Source organism: Streptopelia decaocto (genome assembly GCF_964273445.1).
Source record: "Streptopelia decaocto genome assembly, chromosome: Z".
NCBI lineage: Eukaryota > Metazoa > Chordata > Aves > Columbiformes > Columbidae > Streptopelia > Streptopelia decaocto.
In genome coordinates this window covers 36,470,195-36,491,898 of record NC_138657.1, presented here as the reverse complement: position 1 = coordinate 36,491,898, position 21,704 = coordinate 36,470,195, and the positions used below count along the sequence as shown (strand labels likewise).

The window sequence follows — 21,704 nt, the reverse complement described above, 5'->3', positions numbered from 1 at the left end:
GTGGTGTTCCATACAGAAGACACTATTTTTTAAAACATAGGGACGGATTCAGAAATAGGAGTACAAGTACAGAGAAGTGATGCTAGCAAGAAGAGGTCGCAGTAATGAACTGTCGTATCAGCTAACGTTGACAATACTATCTTCAGAGTCACCAAGTAAAATTTCTAATGCAATCAAAGTACAAAATAACGAAAGCACAAATAAGGGACGGGTGTTCTCTGGCATACTGTTTAGCTCTGTGATGAAAACTTGAAAGCTCAGAACACAGAGGCAAGTTGAAAACTATCTTAGGCATGCCTGAAGGCACAGAAGGCAAACACCCTGTTCTAATCCTTTGAAGGATGACTCCAGAAGCCCTTTCACCTCAAAATTCAACAGGATAATAAAAAGACTGAATAGTTTAAGATGGTAGCTATTCAAAAAACCCTGACCAGATTTTTATTTTTATTTTTATATTTTTTTTTTAAATTAACTTCGGTCTCCCTGGCACATACACACAAAGCAGAAGCAAACCAAATGGAAATGCCAGACATCTAGTTCAGACATCATCCCTTAGAGCCAGTTTGTCACAGTTACTCATTGCTGCAGTTTTGCTCACAATCTTCATGCCTCAGATGTGCTCTGCACTGTTTTGACACAGGCCAACATGCCAGAAGATTTCCCTGGCAGTCACTGGAGGACTTTCTGCTAGACTCCTATGTTATCCTATTCCAAGCCAAGATAAGATTACACAGAAGTGTATTTTTCTTATTTGACATGTCTTAAAAAGGAATTTGGATACTATGTTCTCCATTAGTAGTCTAGAACAACAAGAAGAATAACAAAAATTAAGGCATGGAATGCCTACGTGTTAGGTACTTTCAAATAACCTATAACTTATGTTAAATTAAATTAGCAGTCAATAAAATACTTATTTAATGGATGTGAACATGATGGCACTTCGTACTAAGAAGACGTTTGTTTCCATATCCATTCAGTTCATGTCCTGTCTTGGTTTCCCCATGCTTTAGTCTTCTTGCATACCTTACATTTGAAACTGCACCCGAATATCCTTTCTAAAGACTTATATTCAGATTCAAATCTTCATGGGACTCTTATTTAACAGGTGCTTTTGATGTTTCTCTAGAAATGATCAGTTGTCCCCAAGAGTCAAGGAAGGCATGAGTCCCTTTGACATTTCCTGTACTTCCTATACTTAACTAGCAAGGCAGGAGCTGTGTAAGGAGTTAAATCAAAAATATTAGCTTGAGTCTATCGGAGTAAAATGTGAAACTCTTCCACATCATTATTATATTTAATCTCAAATGCATAAACTGGCAACTAAATAATTTTTTTAAAAGAAATAAAAAATTTGGTTTATATTTGCAGATTGCTATTGGTTCTTAATTCAAATAACTTCTGGATGTCAGTGAGACTGAACCCCAACTCCATCTTTGTGGGATCCAAAAAGCTCATTGCTGTGAGCTTACTCCAGCAGCAGACAACAACTTGTTCATGGAGTGAGAAAATCAGAATATTTCAGTTTACTTCTCTGGAGTTTATGGCTAAATATCACCGAGTACTAATACACTGGCATAATATATAGGCAAATGGCTCCTAGTATGAACACAGTTTAATGAATACAGGCAAATATACAGATTTAGCCATAGAGCTTATTCAAAGCACTTATCAGATAACAATAAAGTTGGGCTTTTTTTTTTTTTTAGGGCCTTTTTTTTTCTTTGTTAATGGTCTACTACATTAACAGTAAAGCTTTCTATTAATAAAATAACATCTACCAGAAATGATATTTGTCTACATCCTTGATAGGTTGACACAAATCTGTAGTGTTAACATGCTATAATGAATGAATTGAAACAAGACATTTCACGTAATGTATTTTAAATTAATGTCTTCACAAAACTACAGAAGAAGCATTACAAAATATTATAAAAACTTTTTTTTTTTTAAATTTGCCATGGATTTGAGTCCTAAATGCTTTCCAGTTATCATAAACTTCCATAATAACCTGTTCCTGCCACCACAATACCTTTAGTTGTTATCTCCTCATGTCCCTGCAATAACTCCAGTATGACACCATTCTTTCCCTGAACCCTCATGTGACATTATTAGTCAAGAGTTACTTTTGTTTGGCTCTTTCAGTGCTATGATTAATGGACTGGCCACTCAGCCATCCATTCCTGGTTTGCCTGTGACTTGCCCTGTTTTAGATTTAAGATTTTAGGTTTTGCTAGACATAAGTTGTATACTTAAACTGTGGAAATTAATAGACACTATTATTTAGATATTTTACATTAACAGGAATGTAGTTGAACGACGAGTTGTGAAGAGCTGTGAACTGTATTTTCAAGGCACATTTATTTTTATATAGATTTTCCAGATTATATCTTGCTAATTTTTTTTAAATATAGAAAAAGATTCAAATAAAGAAGAATTCAATCTGCAAGATAATCTTCAGACTGTGAAGCTGTGCTCTTCATTTTCCTCACTGGAGCATTCTCTGACAATCTGAAAAGCTAGCTGCCTATTTTTAAGTCATAGACATTCACTCTTTTATTCTGGGAATTTCTATTTCACTTTTTTCTACTGTAAAATTCAAAACTTCTATTCCAGCAGAAAAGTCACTACTTTAAAATTACTTAAATAAAAAATCGAAATACATTGCTGACAGTTCAAAATTTATCGTACTACGTTCACTGGAAAAATGAAGTATTTCACTTTGTTGATGGTTATGCGTCTAAAACAGTACAAGCTAATCACCTTAGGCATATTGTCCATGTTCAGAGTTAACGCAAATATACATGCAGCATTATGTTGTGTAACCTGGATATAAAAAGACATAATGTGTCAAAATGAAAACATTTAAACAACTTTTTTTCTACACTACAAAGGCATTTCAGTAATTTGTGTATACTTTCTTGCTACAATGAGATGTTACAAGGAAATGTTTCAGTTTTATCTAATCACATATTTCAAAATGAATTTTTTCTTCCAATTTGCAACAGAAGACAATTAAACTCCTCTATATTTCATTATTGGGTCATACAATACTCCCAGGCATCAAAATGTTTTCTTTTGAAGCGAAATTGAGCAGAATAATTACAGCATACTAAATAATTCAGGGCTCAGTGCTTTGTCTGTGTTAAGAATCTATGAGTTCTACATAACGTCAAGAGCAAAATAGATTCCAGCTCATGGCATGTAACAAGAAGTCGATTAACGGATAAATTTCTTGCTATATTTTGGGACTTCTGATAACTTAAATATCACTACTTTTAAAATATAAGTTTATAGAGTTAATCTTTGGTGTAGTCTTAACTAAGGTTTATTCACAGTATGAATTAACCACTTGCAAGTATGTTTTATGTTAGTAAATTTTAATCTTATAATAACATGCAGTTTTCCCAGAGAAATATTGCTTTCTTCAATGCACACAGAAGCTTGTATTTACTTAACAACAGTTCAGTAATTTGTTTTACACTCATTGTCCCATGCATGCATGAATTTCAACAAGGGCAAGTGCTGGATTTTGTACCTGGGACATGGCAACCCTGGCTGTACCTACAGACTGGGGGACAAGGTGCTGGAGAGCAGCTCTGCAGAGAGGGATCTGGGGTTTCTGGTTGATGGCAAGTTGAACATGAGCCAACAGTGTCCCTGGCAGACAAGAGTCCTGGGGTGCATCCAGCACAGCATTGCCAGCCGGGCGAGGGGGGTGATTGTCCCGCTCTGCTCTGCACTGGTGCGGCCTCACCTGGAGCACTGTGTGCAGTTCTGGGCAACACAGGATAAAAAGGATATAAAGCTACTGGAGAGTGTCCAGAAGAGGGATACAAAGTTGGTGAAGGGTTTGGAGGGGAAGCCATATGAAGAGCAGCTGATGTCACTTGGTTTGTTCAGCCTGGAGGAGACTGAGGGGAGACTTCATGGTGGCTACAGCTTCCTCACAAGGGGAGGAGGAGGGGCAGGTGCTGATCTCTTCTCTCTGGTGACCAATGACAGAATCCAAGGGAATGTCAGGAAGGTGAGCCAGGGGTGGTTTAGGTTGGACATTAGGAAAAGGTTCTTCACCCAGAGGGTGGTGGAGCACTGGAACAGCTGCAAGCCTGACACTGTTCAAGAAGACACTGGACAACACCCTCAGACACATGGCGTGAACTGTGGGGTTGTCATATGCAGGGACGGGAGCTGAACTCGATGATCCTTGTGGGTCCCTTCCAACTCAGGACATTCTGTGATTATATGATTCTATGCAGAAACTTTTTTCTTCATTATTGATATTAACTAGTAAATATGAAATAAAATTATTAATTTATTTGTAAGCTTTTCAAATCCTATGCTATTTACTTCAAAAATAGTAATAAATGTGCATATATCTCCATTGGATAAAAAGTTAAAACTGCAGAGAGTAAAAACAGTAAAGGTGAATTTAGCTCTCCTAACTTTAAGGGCTAGACCAGCTACTTCAGCTGAGCCATGTAAGTGCCACTTGGGGTGCACGAGACTGGCAACCATGACTCAGAAGTCAGCACCTTCTGTATAAGCAGATAAAGGTCAGTTTTTATGCCCAAGGAACCTAGAATACCACTAGATATCTAATCATGGGCAACTGATTCAGGCCCAAGGCACAGACAATGCCTGTGTATAAGCTACACACTTACACTGCTGTTACAGTTGAGACCTTGCCAGCATAGTCAAGCAAGTACTCAAACTCATCCCAAATTACACATCACCATTTGGTCAGACAAGTGGCTCTAAATTCCGTTAATCATATTCAGTCTTCTTTGGTCCAAGATCACACTATAACCAATGCTCACATGTAGACACCCATCTAACTCACAGATACCTATGAGCTGAATCCAAATTGGAAAAGTTAGTCAAACATGTCTGATAACTTTTAAAGGTTCAATTTTTCACCATTCCACTTAGCACAGTATACAAAGCATGGTTCCCCATGTCTTAATCTATAGTTGTTTGAGTAAGCACCAAATCAAGAGTCTAAGAGGATCTTAATGCCTAAGGTTAGGCACATAGCGTGACTAAATCACCCAGTTTGGACAAGGCATAAGTGGTTAATCCAGTATTACACAAGAATTCTGGCACAGACAGGGATCAAATCCAATTCACCTGAATTCTGTGACTCTTTCATTTTGCCTACTGAAATTTCTTGGCTCGGCTTATCCATTTTCGTAACAAATGAGAAAAGTACTGAAAAACAGCTCATACACTACAGAAATTGCCTTCCTCCCTTGTGGAGGATGACAAGAAGCAAAGTAATGTTAGCTTTACAAAGAAACTTGTATAACGAGTACAGAGGATTTACACAATTTCTGTGCATCCTTGATAGGAACAGGTACAATTCAGAGATTACAAACCCACAATTTTCCTTTGAAATTAAGTATTTCAGAGTATCAGTCTTTAGGGTAGGTCTTGTTCTGTTATTTGGGACTAGCAGCACTGACAACATCTAAAGCACAATATTCTTCTTCTTTGTTCTTATGACTAATGTCTTTGGTGATGTACTAACCATTAGTAACCTTAGTAAAAGCAATTTCCTGCTCACTTGCCTGTCTGATTTTCAGCTCACAGAATAGTACATTTAAAAGCCATTCTGCATTTATCTTCCCTTCGTGCTGTGCCAATTACCTATCACTTTTTGCTTTTCTTTTCAGTCTCTTCACTATTCCCAGAGCTTTTCATAGATCTGACTCTTCAAGTATTTTTGTTCTCATTTCTTGTCATCACTGCACTACGCGGCAGAATGCATCCTCTTTTTCTTTCTTTCTGTCACCTTCCTTCTGCCTCCTTGCAAAAAAGAGTATCTTTCAACTGCCCTCTATCTTCTTCCAAACCAACATGTAAGTGTACATCTTCCTTAAAGCTCACAGTCTTGCTCTTTGTTCATTATTTATGCACATTTATGCAGTAGTTAACCACGCCAAACTGTGGCCAACCAAATAACTGTACAGTAGGGTGTTTCTTTGCATTACTTTAAGCATAAGTTACTGTAGCATTTGATTTACTTATAACTGGAAAAAAAAAAAAAAAAAAGGAACATAGGCCCTTTAAGTTATTTTCACCTAAGAAAAACAAATGTCCTTCTGGAAGAAGTGATGCTTCCCAGCAGAAAAACTAAATACTTTTGTCTTCCTGTAAATGTACACCTATATGGGATACAACATATGCAGATCTTACAAGTAAGGAACACTACCATATCAATAGCCTACTGCTAGTATCACTTTTAAAGAGCTATGAAATCTATTTGTCATCTAGTTTTGCACTATTTAATTTGCTTGAATTATAATAGCTTCCAATGGATGTCCAGACAGCCCTCATACAACAAAGCTGTCTCTATATTCTTAATCTAATCAAGCCTCGGTCCTAGTGGAGAACCAGATGCTAACAGTACTAGAGCCAGCTGAGGAGACAGCTCAACTCTTCAAGTGTCTGTTCTACTCCATTCTTTTGGAGTAAAGCCAAATGAGTTAGCATAGATTAAAAATTTTATAATAAAAATTAGTCAAAACCATAGAGTTAGAGGTAAAATGATTGTCTCTCCAGTTGGAACTGACAAAGACCACACATGATTTAACATAGTTTGACTGTGCAATGACCTAAAGAAGAGATGTACCAAGTAGTGAGCAGCATTCTTAGGACTGAAAAGCAGCCTGCCACTTCTCAATGGGTTTGTTGCTGCCTCAGCCCATCTTTTTTCCTGATCCTCTCATTCAATTGTCAATGCACAGGAGACCACAGGAAAGACAGTTCATATGATTCCCAGGGTTCTAAGGCAAGAGCTAAAAACCTTCTCAAATAACATGACAAAATGAGCATGAAGCTGAGCTTTGGTCAAATGGCCAGAATTAAATTTCCATTATTCCTTGTGTTCCTGCATTTCAAGGTTGGGGAAAAAACAAACAAACAAACAACACCCCAAAAATCAACAAAAACACAAACAAACAAACAAAACAAACAAACAAAAACCCCAGCCAACTAAGCAACCAGACAAACCAAAACAGAGTAAACTGAAATTTTCCTGTGAAGATTAGTGGAGGATTGGTACAAAATCTACCTGCAAGAGCTCTGTGAACCAAGTCTTTTCTCTCTGACTGCATGATGTGGAACATATGCCCAAAACCCTAAGAAATCAATGATCTATTGTTTCTGTTATGTGTCTGCAATCATTTTTTCAAACACTGAGGAAGGCAGTGTGCACTTCGATTTAGAGTAATCTACAAATTTTTGAGTTTTTTGAACAGAAATCTGTGTCACATTTATTGTGGAGGAAAAAGTCTTCTTGTAATGACAAGACAATTTAAGGAATCTATTTGTAGCATCTGAATTACATCTTGAGTTCTTTAGTAGTTCCTTGTTTTCCTACCACCTATTGGGTAACAGGAAAGCAATGGCATATGTGATCTGCTGCAACCTTGTCTCTCCTCTGTGAGAGGGCAGGTTTGTCCCTTAACTTGTTGTGGTTTAATCAGAAGGCAAGCTGCCTGGGTTTGCCAGAAACAATACAATCCTGAATTTGATTACCTGGAAAATCTTTCTTCATTATCAGTATAGATCACCCTTTCAGGTCTTTTGCAGCTGTTGCTTCCTCACCCATAAACATTTCCATTCACACTTCAGTGATAGTAATTTTTTTGCTTTTGTCACAAGGCTAAAAAGTGGCTAAGGAGATCCTTAGACAAGAAGAGCAAGACTCGGGCAAAAGAGAGGAAGAAACTGACAGGACTTTCTTGCTGAGGTGACCTTGGTTAGCCAAGAAATAAACCAAAGTTATACAAAGCAAGCTTTGCAGGAAATATGCCATGGTTCAAAGTAAGCCTAAGTTTTGTAAGGAGGACTCTGGACACATTTAGGTCATTTGCTTAATTTATGAAATGTTTAAACCAAAACTCTCACACGTATTTGCAATAATTAAACATTCTAAATTGCCATATGCAAACTGCCTCTGTCCTAGGAAGAAAAGCTGTATAGTACAGATAGTATAGAAGGGAAGGGATGGGAGGAAAGCGTATGGGAGAAAGAGGAGAAGAGGAGAGGAAGAGGAGAAAATTCAGAATTGTTTCAAAGCACATTTACATGCTGTAAAAAAAAATGTATTTACTATAGGCTGCAGTTTTAAAAGAAGTAAGTACCTTCTGATTTTTTGTCACAATGCACTGGAGTTACGAGTTCAAATTGTTTGTGGTCAACACAAAGGTAGAAAATGTGTCACTCACAAAATTACCTCAGCTTCTCATGGCCCACATAATTCCACACTCAGCCACACTAAAACACATGAACACCATGACAGCAGTGGATGCCTTTAGATGGCAGCGAGTCATCAGTGTGTTGAAGTGCTTGGCGTGACAGACATCAGCAGCAGCAGGATCACCACCGTCCCCTGGTGTGACTGCTGCTTTCCAGCAGCATCCCTTCAGCACAAAGAAGACACATTTGCATGGTACACTGACCCGTGGCCTTGACCCAGCCGCCAGCCTCCAGGAGGACTGAACCACTCCTGAAGGTATTTCCTGTAGCTGGGCTTGTTGCAACGCTGGTCTCCTCGGCCTGAAAGTGCTCCAGAGGCGCCGGTGGTGTGTGAGCGTGGGCAGCAGGCTGGCCTGAGCCCCCCTGGTGACGGGCTGGAGGCTGAGCCCCGCTCGACGCCTCCGCACGGAGCCGAGCCCCAGGGACCAGCGCCGGTAACTGACATCCCGGGGCCGAACTGCTACAGGTAGCGAGGGCACAGCCCGAGGGCATCTGCCCTCCCGGTGCGTCCCCGCCGCCCTCCCAGGGACCGGGTCCCCGGCCCTCGCTCTGCCGCCGCTCGCAGCGGCGGGGGCCATCCATGCCGGGGCCACACTTCCTGCGCTCGGCCACCGCCTTAGGCAGGATCCAAAGTCCCGGGCTACCGTGGCCGGGGGCGGGGGTGAAGAAGCGGATCGCGCCTTATGCAACAGGCTCAGGGAGCAGCCGCGCCGCCCCGCCAGCAGCTCGGTGCCGTCCGTGAGTCCCGGGGGCGGGGAGCTCACGCCGCAGCCGTGCGCGGTGAGGTCCGGAACTCCGGCCCTGCTTGCCCTCACCGCGCCCGCCGGGGCGTGCTGTCCCGCAGGTGCGGGGCCCGCTGCAGTCGGGGGAGCCTGAGGCGCACGGGCGGCTCCGGGCAGCGGCCGTGGCGGGGCTGAGGCGGGCGGCGGGGTGAGGTGCTCGCCCGGCGGTCGCCGTCTGTTGCTCGGCTCCCCGTGCTCTGCCTGAGCGGGGTTTGGTGCGGGCTTCCCAGGGCGGTGGACCCCTCTGGAGCAGGAGACGGCGGGAAAAGCATCAGCCCTCACCTGCCTTCTCCTCAGGCTCCGCACCGTGCCCGGCTGCTCCCTGCGTTCCGACTACCGTGTTTCAAGCTTCCTGGCTGCGGTGATATGAGCGGCTGGGACGACCTTTATTCACTCGCAATGCCGCCCTCCTGGGTACCGGGCGCTGCCGCCGGGATTGTCTCCTTGCACCTCATTCAGAAACTCTTCTTCCCCTACTTCTGGGCTGACCTCAGATACCTGCTGAAAGTATTGATGTATGGGCTGAAAGTGGAGATGTACCGGTTGCAAGGGAAGATTGTCACCATCCTGGACAAGTTTGTGAAGCTGGCTGAGAAGCAGCCCCACAAGCCGTTCCTCATCTATGAGGGGAAGGTGCACACCTACCGGGATGTGGACAGGAGGAGTAACAGGATAGCGCAGGTCTTCCTGCACCATGGGGCTCTGAAGAAGGGTGACACAGTGGCCTTGCTGATGGGCAATGAGCCAGATTTCATTCATGTGTGGTTCGGACTGGCCAAGCTGGGCTGTGTGGTCGCTTTCCTCAACTTCAATGTTCGCTCCAGATCTCTCCTGCACTGTATCAGTAGCTGTGAGCCCAAGATGCTGGTTGTGGGAGCAGGTAAAGTATATGCCAGATTCATACATCCAAAACTTTTAATGTCACTTCTCCCAGGTGTATGTCTCTCTAACTCCATTATTGAAAGGCTGATTTACAGATGTTCACAGAATGAAGGAAATCTAGGACTAAAGAGGTTCAAGAGATCATAAAGCTTAAGCCTCTCAGGCAGAATCAAGTCTGTCCATGCTTTGGAGACATCCATTTAACCTTTTATTGAAAAGTGTGCACTGCAGGAGAGTACATCTAAGTACAGCCTGTTCCAAACATTTAATCACTTCAGTAGTTGCTTAATGTATCTCAGAAAATATTTAAATGATCTGTTAAGAATAATTTCCCATTCATTTTTAAATAGTCCATTTTAATCTTATTTAAGTCAGTACTTTATTCTCCTGTGCTATCCCTGTGTCTTTCTAGTGATCAAAACCACTGCAAAGCAGAAGTTCTAAGCTCAGACTGTACAGCCTCTGCTGCCCAGCTATTTGCAGAGGTATGGTAGTCTTCCAGGAACTAAAATTCAAGAGGTTTTTTTTACAGTTGTAGCACATAGGAGTTTGTTTTGTAATAACCACCTTACTGTTGGTGTTTGATTATAGAAGATGTTGCTGTATTTGAATTGGAGATAATTGTGCAAGTTTACAAAGTATTGCATTTTTATTAAGTGTTTCAAAATAATTTAAAATCTCGATGTACGCATACTGTGTGTTATATATTCTAATTGGGCTTCATTTATAGAGATGTAGAAACTGAAGACAGAGCCAAAACCTAAACTAGGTGCAGCATTTATGATCAAGTGCAAGTGAACCTTCAATGGTAAAAGATCACACACAACCTTGACATTTGGGTGGAGAAGAATATTTAAAAATATAAAATATTGATCTTGTTCTGCCTCGCTATTATTTCAAGTCTCCTCTGCTTTATTTCTATTTCAGAAGTTCTTGTCTTATTCTGATTACAGAGGTTGTGGGGTTTTGCATCCATGACACCTAAATGTGGATTTCCTTCCCCATGTTCTCTGCTGCTGCAAAATTTATGCTTTCAAAAATATATTTAATATTTTTTCCTTGCATATTTTTAATTATAAATTTTGTCATTCTGATTGTATGGTATGCTGGTTTAAGAATGCCCGATAATTAAAACAAGCTAATGAAACAAAAGCCAATGTAAATATAATGTAAATATAATCCCAAAACACGTGATAACAATGCTTCTGAACTAACAGTTTTATAATTTTGCCTTCGTACAATAATAATAATAATAATAATAATAATAATAAATAATAATAATAATAACAACAACATCAACAACTCATTTAACACCCACTCAGGAATATGTGCTTTTGATTAAATGGATTGAGGAATGGAATTAATGTTCAGAAAATTCTTGCTCATTGACTTTGATGGAGGAGAACTTTGGATCATAACTTTTATCTATGAGTAATCTTTATTAAAATGAGAGATAAAATAATGAATGAAAAAAGCATTTTCAAAGCATGATCAGGGTCCATGTTTCTCCGCTCTTAATTTGTTAGCAGCAACTAATGGCAAGAACAACTATGTTAAACTGACTTCTTCCAGGACTCTGCTGCTGCTCACAAAAGAAGAGTGATGTGCAGACAGATAATACAACAGAGATACAAACAAAGTAGTCTCAGAGCTGGTCTTTTATGTATTGATGTTATTTTGTTCATCGGTTTTAGTCTCTGCATTAAGTTTTTCAGTCCCTTGAGCCTGCAAGGCTTCACAGTATTCTTTTTCAGGACCTAGAGGCTCTTTTTAAACTGTACCTGTGAAAGAAGTTGAAATTCTGCTAATGTCCTTGTTTATTGGCTCCAAAAGGAGACTCCAAAGCAGTCCAGGTTTCACAACTGAAGTCTCATATACTGTTCAGTGACTGTGAAGACTAATTCATACCACTCTTGAAACAAAAACATATTTTGCATAATTATTGTACATAATAATTTCCCCCTAATGTTTATGAAAATTTCAGAGCGGTATTTAACACCGAGGTTACACAGTCAGATAATTCTCAGAGGTTTGTTTAACATCTTTTTGTCCAGCGTTAGTGTGTGTTTCAAGGGATTCTTCCTTATCAGTAGACGTGAGTTCAGCTTTCTTGTGTGTTTTGCTCTTGTGGCACCATTTTTTCAGAGGACTGTGCACACGTTGAACATAGTCTATTTTTTGGAAAAATTTTTACCCTAAGAACAATTAACCTGGGGTCCAATATCTGTTATTGTCATAATCAAGCATCATGTTTGGCAACTAAGATTGTTTTTTTTAAATCAGAGATTAGTATGTAATGGTATTATTTCTGGATAGTGGAAATTCTAATTTTCAAAAATATGTAGGTTTTTTACCCTCCATAAACAAATATAGGCTTGACTTAGCAATTCCATTTTTTGTAACAGTTACAAAACTATCTTTTAAATATTTTGGATGGCCTTCAGTCTTGGTAATATACTGCAGCACAGCAGAAATCATCCCCTCACCCTTAACAATTTGACCATTAACTGGCTGTGCCCAGCAACACCAAATTTGCTCTCAAAATTCTTGTCTGTAATGGCACATGAAATCAAGAACCTGTATTCAAATCCATTTAATTTTAAGGTTTTGTTTGTGCTGAAGGGAACCTTCCACCTTTTACTGATATCTGGGACAGTGCCCACAGATAACTCTTCATTGCAAATCTTCCCTGTTAAGAATGGTGGCGTAGCATTCCCCTGCATGACACAATTGTATATTGCAACTTCTTCTGGTGCTTCTGGTCGTTTTTCCAAAAAGCTTTTATTTTTTACAAATGTGATACCTCTATCCAAATAGGCTGAGTACTGTTTATGTTTGCATTTTCTTCGATGCTTTGTTCAGCCTTTCATACTACCTCTTGCAAGATCACTCTCATTTGTGGAATTTGTAGTCTTCAGTTTTGTGCTTGCATATTTTAGAGGTTGTGGTTGTATAACCTGGTCCAATTAATATCATCTTGTCTTTCCTTCAGCACTTCTGGTCTGACAATTCTCTGCTATTTTGATTGGATATTTTCTAACTTTAGATGGAAGTCTTCCAACAGTACCTGAGTTTGGGGGGTTTGGTTTTGACTTATATATTCTATGAACTCTCTGCAATTGAATGTTTTACTCTGAAGCCTCAGATATTATTATAAAAAGTCAAGATTTCTCCCTCTTGTTGGTTTCTTATATGAAATTGATATCTCTAAATGACTGATTTTTTTTTTTTTTTTTCTGTGACAGCAATGTTCTTTTAATTCGTTGAGCACAATCTAGTAACTTGGGTTTTTCCTTCTCATCCAACCACAGGCTGAAAGGCAAATACACGTTCTCTCATTTGCCAGTATTTAGACTTTGTGTTCCTTTCCAGTATTTCCTCTTACCATGGTGGCAGAGCTTTTGCTTTAGCTACTTTTGTCTCCTGTGTTCCCAGAGCATTTAGCTTTTTCTTTCATTTGTTGTGTAACATTCTCACACTTCCATTCCCAGCAGCAGTATCTACCACCACACCCATTCTGGGAGATGTTTGTTGAAAGAGATTCAGAAGTTGGAGTTTAAAACTGCATTTTTAATAAAACAGCAGTTAACTAACATATAAATAAATGAGGAATTTGTAAAGGAGAAAAAAACAAACTCTTATGCCTTTTGGTCAGACTGCCAGCATTAACTTACTTGAACAGCAATCTGACTGGTTAAAAAGATATTTGCCCTTACTACCTTTGTTACCAGACTATGCTACCTTTATTAATTTAAAAACTACTGGTTAAACAGAGGAATAAGGTACTGCTTAAAATGGAGACACCTTTTAAGGCACTGTGTCCTTTCTAGGGAATATTTCTACACATTGGAGTCTTGCTTTAACAGGGGATTAGATTTTATCTTTGGACAGTACCTGTGTAACAGCTAGTAAACAGCACTTACAATCTAGTGACCCACCAGAAAGGTGCAAATAGAATTTTCCAGTGCATTTATAGTATGTTGCTACTCGAAAGAGTTCAGCTCTTAGTAGGACATCCCAGATCAGCATTATGATTTCTGATGCAAGGATTCAACTATGAAAGGATTACATTACTAAACTCCATGAGCTGGGTTTACATCAGTCTTGACAGAAAAGACTGTTCATGGACTGTACATGGACACTTGTGGGCAGCCTGCTCTATGTGGCCCTGCTTGAGCAGGGGTGTGGGACCAAGGCAACCTCTCAAGGTCCCTTCCAGCCACAGCCACTCTGTGATTCTTTGATTCTGTAGAGAATTGCATCTCCCAGCTGTGCACATATAGCGTTTTCCTGGCCAGGATTATTTACTCTTGAGGCAACAGCAGTGCTTTCTGTTGCTGCAGAGTGTTTTCTGAACTCCTCACCATCTGAACTCAGAATGAGGGTTTATGCTGGCAGAATAAAGAGAGTAAACAAAGTCTTTTTTAGTATTTCTTAATTAAGGTCACATGGTATTATATAAAAGTATTTTATAAAAACCATTTTTTAAAGCTATTTGGAATAAAAAGCTATTTAGACCTAAACATTTAGGACAAGGAAACCACAGATGACCTGCAGAAGACATCCACTCTGTTAGACACCATAACTCTTTGATTACTTGCTTTTACTTACTCTGTGCCTCTGTCCCAGGTGGCCTTGGAGTGAAAAACAGTGATTCCCAAGCTGATATTTGTTTTACTACCTTTACTGGCTTCAGTGATGTTTCAAAATACCAGCACTGATCATGAGCCACAACTGACTTGTAATTTCTGTTATTATTGCTTAGTGAGAATAAGTGCTCAGTGTAAAGAGCCACTTGGGGGATCAAGTACAAGTAACAATTATTTTTTGAGGCCAAACAGTCTGGAGAAGAGTTTGGACTTGCCATAGCTTACTGAGCATATCGACCAGCGTACAAATGTAAGAACCGTTTCATACATCTTTCCTTTGGAGTAACTTTCTGTTCAGTACAAGTTGATCTCATAATCTGATTTATTCCTTTCATCAGTGTAGGACTATGTCCTTGCCAACAGGCTGCATTGTTTCTTTGCCAGAAAATAACATAAAAACCTTTTATGCAACTTGAAGGCTAGGACAATAGTTCAAAACCAAAACATATTTTCCCTGCTTTCTCAAAAGATGTAACAATTATGTATTTATGTGAATTTCATGTAACAGTTTCAGACTTTTTATTGAATAATGAAATGCTTTAAAAGCAAGAGGGGAAAAAACCAAAGAAGTGGAGAAGTATGTTCATCTTGATCAGTTATAGAGGTTTTGTTTTTCCCAGTAGAAGCCAAATGGTTAGCAAATGGTGAATATTTGTATACAAACTGTGTAAACAATGCACACAGAACTGCTGAGTACACTGCCAAACTTTAGATTAGCAGTCTTTTATTCCAAAACAAATAAACCAAAGCTTAAATATACTTGTGTAAAAAACAAACAAGTACTTGAGAGAAACAACAAGCTTAAATAGACAAACTGCTTTACTATAATTGCTTTTCTATATGATTCTATGTTAAAGTACACATACCAGATACCTCTAGAAATAATCAAACTGTAGTTCCTCCAAGAGGGCTGTTTTTTCCTAACAGTTGGACAACGTGATATGTAAGGCCAGTGAGCCCTACACGAAGTCTGGCACACAAGTTCTTTGTTCGTGGAACAGAACATTAGTTGACTATCATCAGAATTATTCTTTGGAAATATATTAGTACAACTGAGACTTATCTTCAAAAGGCCCATGCTCCTGTGTGTTCCAGAAGTAATTTTCAGTTTCTAGCACTTTGAATACAGCTGTTTTAAATTATCCTTTCTTATTCAGGAAATTGCTTCTGCTGTTCTCTGCTATCTAGCTAGAAATTTCTTTCAAGATAATGTATAATTACAAGCTGCTCACATATTGTTCCAAGTACTAGATTCCTGAGCACAGAAGAAAAATTCTATTTTATAGTCAATTCATAGTCCGATAGTAGTTAAAAAAAAAAAAGCAAGCCTCTGTGCAACAACAATACAATGTTTAATCTGAAGATTAATCTTAATTATTTACAGTAAATATCTTTCAGTCTACTAAAAGGGGCCTATGTCCTCCTGACATTCTTGAATCTTAAATGATTGTGTCTGTAGAGTTGAAATAATAGTTGCCATCTTTCTTCCTGGGAAGGAAGGACAGAAAAAGAAAAAAAAGTCCTCTTATTTTTTACAACTTGTACTTCATGTTACTCAAATACACAAAAAACTTGGTGCACATCTTATCTAGAACTTTTGAATACTAAAGAATTAGTAATACTTGTGAATTTCTTCATGTCCTGCAGTCCTAAAAACAATATCTTCTGTAGAGAAGTTAGAAGTTGGTAAGTAATACAACTTCACCTTCATCACATTCAGAAATGTAAAAAGCAAAATAATTCAAGGAAATTCAAGAAGGAATGAATTTATCTATGGAAAATAAGGAAATCCCTTTGGTATCTACAGTACTTTAAAAGGATGATACTCATGGAGTTGGGTTTTTTTGGTTGTTTTGTTGTTGTTGTTGTGTGGTTGGTTTTTCTGTGTGTGTTTGGGGTTTTTTTTGTTTGTTGGTTTGGTTTTTTTGTGTGTTTGTTTTGTTTTCCAGGCCTTTTGCAAGAAGATAGTTTTCAGTTAAAAAATAGGTATAATTTACAATTATGCTTTAGTTACACAGCGTCATTTTGCACAACACCTTTTGTTCGGCATTTTTTCTCAATATTTCTACATCACATTTTTTATCTGATAAGAACACTACACAGGATAGACAGCTGAGTCTGATTCAAAGGTCTACTGGAAGCGGGACGAGCCAAGAAATTAATAAAAATTCTTAACAATTAACAGTCCTTAACATCTTTGCTGGCACTGTAGTTGTAGCCAGTGTGCTGTATTATTTTACTGTTGTTCAGAACAGAAATGGAGCACCAGCCACTGTGTTTCTTTTCCTATGTTCTCAGCCTAACTTATACCTACACAAACTATCATTAGTATATTTAGGAGACCATGTATCTCTATATATGTATAATAGGAAGACAGAAGACAGTATTTGAAGGTAATAAGTATACAGGTATTCTGTCACACTTGGTTTATTAATAGGTGTTTCTCATTAGAAATTATACTGTTGTATTTTCATATTTATTACTTGAAAAATATACCCTGATTTTACAATATGACAGCAAAACAGAATTAATATGCCAATGAACCATGATTTCAGGGCATTCAGTTTCCTGCAGTTAACACTATTGTCCTTAGCTTTTTTTTTTTTTAAATTCACATTTTTTCGTTCTGTTGCTATGTGTAGTGGAAGGGGACTGTAGTCTAACAATTCAAACAGGAGGCTGTCTTTTAGATTTTCATAATTATTTGGGTGATTCTTTCCTGATGCCGTTCTGCAGTGCAAAGAAATTAGAACACCTAAAACTGAACGTCACACTCCATCAGATCTATTTGTTAAACATTCATAAAATATATAGAACTTGTACTCTGTAGGCTTTAGGTTTGTAAGACATATGTTTAGTTGGCAACAGTAGGCTATATCTCTGTTACAGTAACAGAGATTAGTATGTCATTCATTAAAATATATACAACAGTCTGTCATTAAGAAAGTAGTTTTCCGAAGGATTAAAAATCTTCAATTATTTTGGTGTAAAATCTATACAAGGAGGTTCTATTAATGGTATCCATATTTAATGTTTGTGAAATAAGCTTGGAGTTGACATCAGGATTTCAAATGCTGGCTGTGGCAATGCCTCATTATGAGGTTCTTGGTGAGTCATGTCAACTTTGTTTACTCATCTATAAAAACTGAAATAATAACATAAATTTATACCCACAGGGATATTTGCAAGATTAATTACATAGGCTGAGCTCCAGCAAAGCACTTAAGTGTAAATGAGTCTTTAAGTATATGCATAGTTCTATTGAAAGCAGTATTATTCTTATTCTTGAGAATTTTCCTGGATTAGTATTTTAATGCCTGTGAAGTTTTCTGAGAAAATGACAGATAGTAAAAATGCTTAGAAATATAAATGTAATTACAAAATGTATTACTTTGTTGGCCTCTATTTGTATTTTTTCTTTTTGTTTAATCTAGAACTCTCTCTCATGGTTTCTTTCCTGATTATGCAATCAAATAGATCTTAGTTATGCTGCAGTTTTTATTTAATAAAAGTGAGGTTTTGCTTTTAGTCACATGAAAGCCAATAGAAGGAATGGCTTTCAGTGAATGAACATGTGATTGTAAGAAAATAAAATTGTATGCTGTACCTAAAATCAGATTCATTAAGGTATCTAATGCACGTAAAGCACTACATAGTCACATTGTTCCCTGGCAGTCTCTGAATAAACCATGGGCCTGTATCATATTTCTGTTCTGTGAAATTCAGATACCTGCATACATGATACAGTTTTTTGTGGATTTTTAAATGAGTCACTTCTGTGCTTTTGCAAAAAATACTGCTTGAGGAGGTTGCCATTAAGGGCACTTACCTTGCATCTTCAACATCTTTCTTCAGGATTTAGTTGAAGCCTAACTGCACTTCATTTTGATCTTTGCAGTGACAAAGGGTTATTCAAAATGAGGTGGGCAGCAGGAGCTAGTCATTAAGGCTCGCCATTTTGCCCTGAGGGCTAGTTAAGAATTAGACCGTGTGGGGTCAGCACTATTATTACCACATTATGTCCTGTTTTCAGTGAATTTTCATTCTAATTCATCATTATTGTATTGAATTTATTGATGTCTGTCGTGGTTACTTTCATTCCTCCTTATATTACAAAAAGCAAAATGTTTAGAGGATAAATACTTTATTCACTAGTTTTGTGAAGACATAATGTAAGTAACATTATTTTATGTTCATTTTCAAGATTTGCTTGGGACACTGGAAGAAATTCTTCCTAATCTCGAAAAAGATGTCAGTGTTTGGGTAATGACCAAAGACTCCACTTTTCCAAGCGTGCATACCCTTTTAGACAAAATAGAGGCTGCATCTGAAGACCCTGTTCCAGTTAAACGACAGTCTGCCAACAACCTCAAGTCATCTGTTTTATATATATTTACTTCAGGAACAACAGGTACAGGTCTCCTAAAGAGTCTATATTTTCCTTCAGCTTTCATTGACTTGATTTTCTGAAACTCTCATTTTTGCAGAATATCACCTTTCCTACGTAGAAGCATTATGGTAGAAAATAAGCATGTTTCTTGTCAATAACTATTGAAATTCAGTGGTTTATGGGCTTCTTTTAATTTTTTTTTTTACTGCCATATTGTGCAATTACTATGAGAAGCTTTACCTCTTATTACTTCAAAGCTAAGACATTTATAAAACATTTTTCTTTTTTGGTGCATTTACAATGATAATAAACATTTATTTTGTGATCACACACCACTGCCTAGCTAATAGGGCTAACATTGTATCTAGAACTTCAAAAACCAAGCAAGTAGACATTTGGGTTTTCTTCTTAAGTCATGTTCTGTGCAGGTCACCGTAGAGAAAGAAAATAGGATTAAGTTACTAGCCTTTTAGTTTAGAAACAGATGGCTGAATTTATTACCAGTGCTCCAGCAGCTAAGAAGCTAAGACTTTAAAAAAACTGATCATGATCATGACATGAAAAGCAGCATGATGTTGTTAAGATAAGCAGATTGGCATTCTCATTCAGCCGAACACAACAGTTTTAGCCGTTAAAAGATTTAACATTAAGATGTGTTTTATGTCTTTGTTCCCTCATACAAATAATTATTTGATTTATTTGCCTTGGGTTCTGAGGAAAAATTAGAAAACAATACTGTCAGTCTAGAATAAAAAAAAAGAGGCAATCATAAATATTGTCATGAGGTCAGCTATGTTTGTAATACTAATAGTCTGAATACAGTTGAGTTGGCTGGTTAAAAGTAAGGAGTTTTAGCTGAAAACTACTATAGAATTCTCCAGGTAGGAGGATTTAGTTCTAGTAACAGCATTCAGAATATCTGTGTGAAGTCTCAAATTTTAGTTATGTAGAATTAAAAAATTACTTGAATGCTTGTATGTATTACATTAATTTACAAATAAGTGGATGCAGATGTACACATCCACCCACTACATGATCTGCTTTCTGTAGATCTCATACCTTTCTTAACTACATTACAGTCACAGTGACTCTTGCCTGAAAGAGATCTAGTGTGGTGTCTCTTTATGTTGAAGGAAGTCCGTATGTACAGGCCCCTTGTTGGCTCTACATAATTTGATAGCGTGCTAACCATGGAGTTTATTCATGTTTCCACCTCTTTGAATTGACTTGATATCAGATTAAATAAATAACAGATGATGTTACAAAGTGGCCTGTGTATCTTTATGTGTACAGAACAAACATGCAATAATGCACTAAACAGCCAGTTGTCTAATAATGGGCATCTAAACAGATCACTGAAAATTTAGTTACGGAATAAATAATTGATCCTTTTATGATTTTAGAGACTTCAAACAGGCGGAAAAAAGAAGTGCTATTTTTAAGAGAAGCTTTATACATTGTTTTGTGTTTTCATTACAGGTCTTCCAAAGGCCGCAGTCATTAGTCACATGCAGGTTCTTAAAGGAGCTGCTGGACTGTGGGCTTTTGGTGCTACTGCAGAAGACATAATTTATATTACTCTGCCTCTTTATCACAGTTCAGCATCTCTTCTCGGCATCGGTGGATGCATTCAATTGGGTAGGGCTCATTTCATTTAATTGTGTTGTTAATAAAAAATTAATGATTATGAGAATTTATGAAACACACTAAAGTTCACTGCTATTAGGAGGACTGATGCTTTGCTGAAACCAAATGAATAATCTCTTTGGAATAGCTTTATATTTCTGTATTTTGGAATGGGGACTGTTGTAAATAGCTAAGGATCTCTCGCAAGGTATTTTTGCAGTACTGGAGAAGAATTAGTTATAGACATTTGTGTCACAGATGTTTTTAGTTTCTTTTATATTTAGGTAGAAAGGAACTTAAGGACATATGTAATATTTTGTCTGTGTGTATAGTGTGTTAGTGTATGTGCAGACTGAGCATGTTAATTTTCAGTTAAATGCTTTTGAGTGATGTTATAATACTAACAAAGAGAAGCTGTCTTCCAGCTTTCAATATCTTACCTATTGGTGTACTGTCTCACCAAGGAGGAGACTGGGCTCATCTCCCTTCTTTGTCTACCAGGTTTGAACATGTCTTCTAACAAAACAGCTTAAATACCATATGGTTCTGTGAACAAGGCTGCTCTTAGTTCCTCTTATGTTCTGTTTGGTGGAAAGAGTGAACACAGCTAGCAAAACTGCCATGCAGAGAAAATGCTTAATTTCTTTCTCTGCTGTTTCCACAAAGGTGCAACCTGTGTGTTAAAAAAGAAGTTCTCAGCTAGTCAATTTTGGAGTGACTGCAAAAAATACAATGTGACTGTCATCCAGTATATTGGAGAACTTTGTCGTTACCTTTGCAGCCAGCCAGTGGTAAGTGGAACCAAAATGATGGCTGTTCATCTCCATCTGATATGTACATTTATTGTTCTTACTGTGGTTATGTTAAAAGGGAAAGAAAGCTGTACTGAACCCGTCCCTCTGTTCTTCTTTTTTATGTGAGGTTCTTCCAATATTTGGTGATCTCTAGGCTGTAAAAGAAAAAAATGGCGTGAATCAGATCTTGAAATGTTAAAAGATTTCAGGACTGAAAAACTGATTCAGTATCATTTGGTGAAAAAATATTATTTCACAGAGTTTTACAATGTAATCTTAGAAAACCAAGCTTACTATTCAAGGTATTTTCAGAATTTTC

At 38.0% G+C, this 21,704-nt stretch overlaps 1 protein-coding gene across 1 annotated transcript in view; it reads left to right on the top strand.

Moving 5' to 3' along the window:
* Positions 1-9,410: 9,410 nt before the first annotated feature.
* The window catches only part of SLC27A6 (solute carrier family 27 member 6), a gene marked incomplete at its 5' end in the record, with an annotated part of 37,446 nt that continues 25,152 nt past the window's right edge, over positions 9,411-21,704 (top strand). The window contains 4 exons of the mRNA XM_082075012.1: positions 9,411-9,924; positions 18,780-18,986; positions 20,445-20,603; positions 21,258-21,382. Coding sequence (XP_081931138.1) covers positions 9,411-9,924; positions 18,780-18,986; positions 20,445-20,603; positions 21,258-21,382 — 1,005 coding nt within the window. The remainder of the gene's footprint in view (positions 9,925-18,779; positions 18,987-20,444; positions 20,604-21,257; positions 21,383-21,704) is intronic.